Source organism: Anarhichas minor, unplaced genomic scaffold (genome assembly GCF_050575085.1).
Source record: "Anarhichas minor isolate MPS153535 unplaced genomic scaffold, ASM5057508v1 ptg000034l, whole genome shotgun sequence".
Taxonomy (NCBI): domain Eukaryota; kingdom Metazoa; phylum Chordata; class Actinopteri; order Perciformes; family Anarhichadidae; genus Anarhichas; species Anarhichas minor.
Window position 1 is genome coordinate 671,989 of NW_027466480.1, and position 9,311 is coordinate 681,299.

At 44.7% G+C, this 9,311-nt stretch overlaps 1 protein-coding gene across 4 annotated transcripts; it reads left to right on the forward strand.

Annotated features, from left to right (window-relative positions):
* Window positions 1-240: 240 nt before the first annotated feature.
* Window positions 241-8,975, forward strand: tcp11l1 (t-complex 11, testis-specific-like 1). Of its 4 annotated transcripts, none has more exons than XM_076106595.1 (10): window positions 241-367; window positions 942-1,139; window positions 2,511-2,643; window positions 2,739-2,859; window positions 3,043-3,263; window positions 3,523-3,659; window positions 4,151-4,320; window positions 4,445-4,626; window positions 5,013-5,185; window positions 5,302-8,975. In XM_076106595.1, exons 2-10 carry the CDS (start codon window positions 950-952, stop codon window positions 5,523-5,525), a joined length of 1,551 nt encoding a protein of 516 aa, XP_075962710.1. In that variant the 5' UTR covers window positions 241-367; window positions 942-949; the 3' UTR covers window positions 5,526-8,975. The 4 variants fall into 4 exon arrangements, with proteins under 4 accessions (XP_075962710.1, XP_075962709.1, XP_075962708.1 ...); XM_076106594.1 differs by having other exon boundaries at window positions 248-359; XM_076106593.1 differs by having other exon boundaries at window positions 263-556.
* Window positions 8,976-9,311: the final 336 nt, after the last annotated feature.

Here is a 9,311-nt window from a genome sequence, read left to right on the forward strand (position 1 = left end):
GGTGAATTGAACCCAACCTTTAATTATTTTTAGAGAAACTCATAGATCACAAAGGCAGACATGTAAACGTGCGCCATTTGCAATCCGCACAAACACACAAAGTATTTCGAAATACATTGCGTGACACATTTCCATACTGCTGCCAAGTCTTATCTGCCTTCCTTGCCAGTCGAAATCATGACCCATTGAGGGTGCGCGTGCGCGAGAGAGGGGGCTCGGCCTCTACGTCACGTTTAGCCCCACCCAATACAGGAAGGAGGTCTGCTCGGTTTAGCGGCGACCCATCGAAGGAAAGGCTGCTGCGACATCACTGAGCTCGAGCCGTCTGGGATGAAACGAACGCCTCGCTCCTGCTGAAGGTTGTCTGGTAGTGGTAGAGTTGTGAATACTTCGGTGACGGCGATCATTTCGCTATGGCCGCGCTGTGAAGGAGTAGCTGTTGTCATTCAGGCTTTGTTGTTTGTTGAGAAAGAGAGAGAGAGACCAAAGCTAACGGTAGATAAATTGAGCGTCGCAGCTAACGCGTCTCTTTCCTCGGGGCTTCCGACCGCTTAAGGTTAGTAACGTTGACTTCAATGACAGCCACGGTGCCATGAGGCTTTGTTGTCGTGTTCACCACATCTCAGTCAGCCTGCCTAGCATCGCACTGCGCCCACTGGCTCCTGTCCCCCTCCCCCCTACCAGCCTAGGTGATGTCATCATCTAATAGATCACAACAATCTCTCCTCATCTCCTTCTATGTGGACTGGAACAACAACAAAAGCCCATCACATTACATATGCTGTTAATTGATGTAGCAATACTGCATGTCTAGCAAGAAGGAGAAAAAAAAAATCAATAAAACTGTTACAGTAACTTGCACCTAAGATTTTGCCTGTACTGCAATTCATTTTACTGCATTTGCTGATTGCAACTTCAAACATACACCTGTTATCATGCAGACTCAAGCATGCCGAAGGAGGCGGACCACCTTGAGGGCGGAGGAGACAAGGAGTCGAAGAAGGAGGAGAGGAGGCAGGAGGAGAGGAGGCAGGAGGAGAGGAGGCAGGAGGAGAGGAGGCAGGATGCTCCCGAGGCGATGGTGAGCAAGAGTATCCGGGCAAATAGTTCGAGCCCTCGCAGGGGGAACACTCCTCAAGGTGAGAAACGGACTGATTAAAGACCGGGACCATGTGTGCCTTAATCCTGCAGCCCTCTGAGGCAAATCTGTGATTTTGGGCTGTAAAATAAAATTAATTGAATACATCCGTTTTTCATTTGAGTAGGGGCAGAAACCCTCCAAGAGAAAATAAAGTCTACTCAAATTAATAAAGATATTTCTCAAAGCAAGCAGCGTGCTGCATAACCAGAATAGACAGCTGTGGTCCAGGACATCCAAGCTACTGTTGCAAGTGGACTCTGCGTATTTAGACCTGGACGTGCGGTGCAAAACATTCACACACTGTAACCGCCCAGCTCAGTCCCTCAGTCTCTCCTCAGTTCTTTGTTAGCACACACACGTGGACTCAGAACCAGTGGTGTAAAATAGTTCCGATGGGCCCCGGTGCACGCTGTCCTGACGGGCTCCTAGCTACATAGTGCCGCTTTTACGTTTGAAAAGGAATGACTGCTCGCTCAGCCTGCAGATTGCGAGTCTTGCCCGATTTTTGCAAACTAGCCACCGTGTATCATGTCGTCTCGTCAGTGTGATCGAATAGAGACTTGACATTGGACTACATCAACACACATATTACCCAGCATTCATCCTTGTTTATCTGTATATGACAGAGTTACCAAAGAAAATCAGAAACAAATTTATTGAATTGCTTTAATAGTTAATTTCGTTTCTATAGTTTATGTAGAATAACGTAGAATAACGTAATGTTTGTATTAGTTTTCTGAAAAGACGCACACAGGCATAGTCGTAAAATACACACACAGTAATCTGTCTGAAAGAAGACATGTCATTGAAGCCAACTCTTCTCTATGGAAAGTAGCTACAACAGTTGCTAAATCTAGCAAGAAAGTCAGGAACAACAGCCTGTCCCTTCAAAGTCACTCCCCCTAAATCACGACGAACGTAAACAACAAACATGGCTATTGGGACCACTTTTTTTCTTTTCTTTTTTTTTGTCAGAGCATTTGATTCATTGATTGCTGTTGGGATGTAATGATAATTTCAACAAAAATATCAAATGTTTTTGAAGCAGATTAACAACCCTGACTTTAACGCATCTTGTAGCTGGTGTGTGTGTGTGTGTGTGTGTGTGTGTGTGTGTGTGTGTGTGTGTGTGTGTGTGTGTGTGTGTGTGTGTGTGTGTGTGTGTGTGTGTGTGTGTGTGTGTGTGTGTGTGTGTGTGTGTGTGTGCCTGCTTTCACTGCGGTCCCACTAAATTAGAATAAGTTCAACTGCAGTGTGTTGGCAGTGGAATTGTTTGTTTTTTCACCATAATAAGAAAGGAAGGAGTAAAGCACACTCTGACGTGTGATTTTGTCGGAATAAATCACATAAAGATGGATTTCCCTCACAGCCAGCCCCCCCAGGTTTGTCTCCGTGGAGGAGCTGATGAAGACGGCTAAAGGAGTCACCAACATGGCTTTGGCCCATGAAATAATGGTCAACCAGGATTTTCAAGTCAAACCTACAGAGCTTCCTGAGGGGAGGTGAGAGTTCAATCAGACACAGCCTCGAGTCCTCGTCTTTGACCGAGTTCTTTCTCGCTGTAGAAGTAACAGTCCCTCCTGTGCACCCTGAACAGCTTGGAGCGCCAAGTGAAGGAGATCATGCACAAAGCATTCTGGGATTGCTTGGAAGTTCAGCTGAAGGAGGAGCCGCAGATGTACGGACACTGCATCAAACTGCTGGCTGAGATCAGAGAGGTGAGGTACAAATGCAAAGTCTTATTTTTAGCTGCCGCCTCCTCTCCGGAGATATGATCCCCGCGGTTGTTATCTATTTTGAGAAAGGTCGCGGCTGCACGGCTTCGCCATACCAAACTACACTATCTATCTGTCTTCCCTCTCCCGCCTTCAGTCATCACCTGTCTCCCTGCCCTCCTCCAGACTCTGCTGTCCTTCCTGCTGCCGGGCCACGGCCGCCTGCGCTCCCGTATCGAGGAGGTCCTGGATGTGGCTCTGATCCAGCAGCAGGCCGAGAACGGCGCGCTCGACATCGGCAAACTGTCCCAGTTCATCGTCGAGATGATGGGCTCGCTGTGCGCCCCCTGCCGAGACGAGGACATCAGCAAGCTGAAGGACATCACCAACATCGTGCCCCTACTCAAGTGAGCCGGGGAACTATTATGAGTTCGGCATCTGGCGGGGCCTCTGTTTATTTTTGACTTGTGTAATTTAATTCCCAGCCCATTACGGCGCAGAAGTCAGGGTGTTCTGGAGTGACGTAATAGTGGAGGAGCTAACGCAGACGTAATGAGACCGAATGACAAGTTCACTTTCAAGCCAAGTCGGACCTGGAATTTCAAACCTCCACATTACATTTAAATATAAATCCCTGATTCTGTCTGTGCCGTCCCTCCTTCCTAGGGCCATATTCTCCGTGCTGGACCTGATGAAGGTGGACATGGCTAACTTCGCCCTGACCAGCCTCCGGCCTCACCTGATGCAGCAGTCGGTCGAGTACGAGAGGAGCAAGTTCCAGGGGTTTCTGGACAAACACCCCAGTAAGGAATCTCTCTTCCATGAAATAAGTCGTATGAATTATCCGTGCAAAATAAATAAATGACGTAATGGGCCGCCACATATAGGTAGATCCAAACCTACACGCAGACATTTGACAGCTGAAACCCTTTGTAGATAACATGGCCTTTTTTTTTCTCCTTCTTTGTAGTATTGCAGCGATGCAGGTAGCCAATTATAGCCCACCCTGAAACTAAATGTGAAAGATTTAAATTCAGTGACTTTGATCACTTCCTCACAATCACACATTCCTGCTTGTTTTATGTATGGAAGTACAGTACAATCTTATTTATCGATATCTCTTAGCAAAATAAGCTGAAATATTGAAGTAATTGACGACCGACGTAATAAACGATGGGATGTCCCACTCGAAGAAGTTGCTATTAGCCAACGGATGGATATGGCGTCTCTTTGTTTTGGCATCCCAAGTGTTTGGGAAAACCAGGATGTAACAACAGAACGATCCGTTCTTCAGATGCCTTAGACTACACTGAGAAGTGGCTTGAGGACGCAGTGAGATGCCTGAGAGAGGACGCTTCCTGTGCTGCGTCGTCTGACCCTCCCTCCCTCCTCCCCGTCAACGTCCATAATCACGCCTATATCCGCCTGCTGAGGTGGGACCACTCCTCCGACCCCTTCCCTGAGGTAAACATGAAGCCAGTCACCGGGTTCTAGCCGCTAGTTGTATGTCTTTTTTTATGCTTTCTGTCCCTTTTTGTGTTTCTGCCACCATGAAGCCTCTTCTCTTCTCACCTCCTGCTTTCTGTAGACGGTGTTGATGGATCAGGTCCGGTTCCAGGAGATGCATCGGGAGGAAGAACAGCTGGTCGTGCTCTCCTCCGTGCTGCTCATCGTCTACACCACCACAGGGGAGGCGATCTCAGGCCTGCCGGGGCTGATGGAGACGCTTAAGAACATTGTCAACGTCATGCTTGCGGACATGCACACGCCGTGAGTAGCGGTCGCGCTTTCACTGTCACACAAACGTTTAGTAGAGCTAGACTGGACTAATGATTTAATTATTCAGGTAATATTTGCCCTGTTAAAATGATATTCTGTAAATCAAAAGAGCTGATTCGGAACACTTTTGAATGAAGTTTCGTTAATAGTTTTTCAGTTCACTAATTATTTAAGATTATTATAAAATTATTATTTATCTTCACGATTCTTGTACTTATTACACATTTCCATATAAACTGGCTGATAATATCAATGTCTTGTTTCCAACCTCTTCTTCTCTGCCAAGTGACCTTCCACAACAAAATGGACAAATTCAGCTTTAATGTGTGTTGCGCAAGAATATTGTACTTTAATGCCTCCTTGTTGCCTGTCGCTAGATCTTTTAGTGTAAAGGAGGCCTTAGCAACCATCGGGGAGAAACTGTGTGTTGAGCTGAGTCAGTGTCTGACCAAACATGGCTACTCTCCATTCTCGGCCGACCGAAAGAGCACTCTGAGGGGACAGATCTCAGCTATTGTCCAGCAGGACAACACAGTCCGCAAGCTAATGGGTAAGAAGAACAGTGATGACGACTGTCAGTGCGTCTGAGGGCTTCTTGGGGGTCGACTGTGCGTTTTGTGTACACATTTATATGGCAGCGACTCCTCTCTTTTCCTCTCCTCACAGAGTCTCGGGTTCAGAACTACCTACTGGCCTCCCTGGAGTCCAGTCAACATAAGACCCCTCCCCCTCTCCCAGGAGGTCTGGCCCCAGTCGGCAGGGAGGTGAAGGAGCTCGCCGTTCGCTTCAGTCGCCTCATCAACTTCAACAAGCTGGTCTTCTCCCCGTTCTACCAAAAGATTCTCCAGAACCTACTGACAGCCGGGGAGAGTCCCAGCGCAGGGACGTAAGCACTGAAATGGAAAGCAGTTAGACTGTGCCCCCACCCCCCCCCCCCCCCACACACACACACACACACACACACACACACACACACACACACACACACACACTGGTAAGGGTTTAGATTTAGAGAAACAATTTGAGGACGCTGATCTGTCCCCAGCGCTTGCACCTGAAACCAACATAAACAAAAAAAACGCTAGTGACCATCTCAGTTGCATTAACTCACACTGTTGCTTATATGATCAAATCTCAGGCCTCATAACCATCCGGCCATGATGTGTTCAGTATTACTAGCACGGCCTGGTATCATTCCTTTGACATCCGAGTCAATACAATACCTGTGTTTTAGAACCAATACTAAGTGTTATGGTCACCTTACTTTGCAGCGTATAAACACATTTCTTTCGACAAAAAAACAAAACTATTGCTGCGTAAAATATAAGATGAACAAAACTAGGCTTTTAAATCTTAAAGATCTAAGGAAGAGGGTCAGGACCTTTTATTTATCAAGCGTCTCAGTACTCACTAGCCAACTGTTCTCATGTTTGATGCTGTATTCGTGCTCTGAATATCATACACGGCTTCTTTAAAAGGCGCTCTAGAGGTGTCTCAACCTGTCAGGAGTTGCAAGGAGAGGGCGTTCAGGCAGAGACATGCGGGCACATGCCATGAGAGGAGAGAAGCCTGAGGAACGCTTGATGACAATAAGCTTATTAAGGGAATAGTTCCACATTTTGGGAAATGCGCTCGCTTTCTCGACGAGTTGGACAAGAAGATCAGCCAACTAGTTTAGCTCGGCACAAAGACTGGGAACAAGAACAAAGCAGCAGGTCTCGCTCAGGCCAAAGGCTGCAGAATTAACCTAGGAGCACCTCTGAATTAACATGTTACCTCCTGTTTCTTTAACTCGTACAAAAACTGAAGGGCAAACATGGCAATTTGTGGTTTTTACAGGGCGTTACTTGACTATTTCTTAGATAGATAGATGGATGGATTTATTTATCTCAAGGGAAATATAGGCATCTTCTAATATCGGCCCGGGAGCAAGGACTTCTCCTCTGGTTGCAGAGCAAACTCAGGCTATGTCCACATTACTCCGTTTTTGTTTGGAAACGCATATGTTTTGCTACGTTTACACTGAGCGTCCACACTACGCCGGAGTTTTAGAGCACCGTAAACGGAGGAGTTTGAAAATGCTGGCGTGACCAGCGGCGTTATCAGACATACGGAGTGGACGTCTGAAGTCACGGTTAGCAGTAAATGCTATTCAGTAGGACAGATAGTTAAGCCACCAGCAGAGCTACGAGTGAGAACAGACAACAACACCGAGGAAACAAGTGAGAGACACGTGTTGACCACATTTATGGACCATAATCTAGTAAACGTTTATGTGTAAGTGTTGATTTTATAGTAAATTTGATGTGTGAGAGAGAGAGAGATGGAGAAAGACCTGCAGCGTTGTAACGAAGTCTGAAAAATAAAACTTCTAAAACTTTCCACGAAATTTATCTGTTTGAGTTCATAGAGGAAGATTTTAGAGAAGATCTTAAGTATCAAACACGACCTTTCATTATTAAAGACTACTTTATTACTCTGTCGTATTCTTTTTAACTAAGCAACCAATCTACCTCCTGTTTACACTGTGTCACAGTGTACGTTAATGGTCACGTGATGTACGTTAATGGTCACGTGATATCCGTTTTCAAAGGTTGCCGTGTGGATGCAGATCAATTCTATTTGAAAACTCTGTTTCCAAATAGAAACGGAGTAGTGTGGATGTACTCTTACTGTGTCGACTGCGGGAAGTTACTGCACCTGATCTTTTCATCGTACAGAGAGGTCCCCGGTATGTTCTCCTATATTGTAAGAGGTCCGAGGCTGAAAAATAATTGAGAACCCTCCGTCTTAAGTAACTATGTTACCATGCTTACCGCAGAGGCCTGGGTTCAAATCCCACATGTGGCCTTTTGCATTTTGTGGTCCCCTCTTTCCCCTCACTTATACTTTTGAATAAAGGCAAGAAAAGACAACAAAATGATCTTAAGAAATGAGAACAACTTTGAGTCTGTGCTCCTGGAGCTCTCCTTCATATACTGGCAGAGATGGGAGTTATTTCCTGGTTTGAGAGCATTGATAAAGTGCTCATGCTCCGAACACTGTAGCGCAAAAATCTGCATCACTCATAGAATGTTTGGCAGGGACTGACTCACTACACTCAGACAATTTGACAAATACAAACCCTGGCCAAGTATTCAGTAACAGCTTTCAGGACCAGGCAGTTTTCATACTCTGTGCTACTGACCCGGTTTAATCGATCGAGCACACACAAGTGAGAGAATGAACAAGACAACAGATGACAAGATGAATGTCTTTGACACTGAAATACAGCGGATACAAAGGTTACATCTTGTGCTTGAAATCAAATAATTCTTATTTGGTTTATCAGATTGAGTAAGCCTTTTTAATGCAGCGTATTAAAAAAATGAAAACGTACCTTTTTGAACACTCAATCTATGTCAAAAAGTAAAAGTCTGCTTGAGGGTCCGAATCTCCGTAATGCTGCAGGGGGCTAGATCATACATCTAAATATGACCAAATCCATCCAAGAATGAACAGATTCCTCTTGTAACAAGAATCTGTGAATAACTTCCTACATATTGTTTCTTAACTTAGGCCACACGGGTATTGTAAAAATAAAAGGTATGTCGACTTTTTGCATCCATGGTATGTGCGTTTTACAGTTTATTAGAAAAATGGAAAGTGAGCAGTAAGAACTGATGTGTAGCCGCCTCGAGGGAAACCAGACTGGTGTTACAGACCAACTTGAACTGTTGCTCTCTTTAATCCTTACATAGTTTAACAATTAAGTTATCTTGTTCTTACTATTTCTGATGGTTAATAAGATGTTAATAATTCTTACTTTTGACAAACACATTGGGCCTCATTCACTAATGTGTGTAAAATAGGAAGACAGACATTCGGATTTGAAAACCTCAAATGAAGCTTTGAAATATATATTTTAATTATGACAATAACCGATGTGGATCAAAGGGCATCAATTTCATTAAGTTATTTAATACTTTTGTCCAATGCAATAAATATTGTTTATAACATCATTTTTGTTAATGAATGTGGTTCTTTTTAATGTAGGCAGTTATACATTTGTTGACAGATTAAAAACTAATGTACAATAATGAACCCCATAATTGTGTGTCAACCGTTTGTACGGTTTGAGCACAGTTTTGAGAATGAGGCCCGTTGCTTTGCATGATATTTTACACACTCAACCGACCACACCATACAATTGTAACGTTTCTTCACTCTACCAAGCAGAATTACATTGCCTATTCCCCAAATGAATAACATGTTCATTGCCTGGCCACAGCAATTACACTATTTGTCTTTTAATGCAATGTTTCAATCCAACATGCCAATAAAGCATTGTTTGTCCCACATGGCTGAGTCATTTTTTTAATCCCTCTACAGGTTGTTGGTTTACGTTATGTTCTCGGGTCCAAAACAACATTTGAACTTTGTGTGAGGACCAATCATCTTCACCAAACCACATGCATGTAGTTTACATACAAGACCTAGGTGGAGCCAGAACTCCAATTCATCCGATATTTTTTTTTGATCCCTTTAAAGGGGAAATTTGTCTCTGCATTTGACCCATCCCTGTATATAGGGAGCAGTGGGCTGCCAATGACAGGCGCCCGGGGAGCCTGGGGTTCAGTGTATTGCTCAGGTACACTTCGACACGTGACACATCCCAGTTGAGGATCGAACCGTTG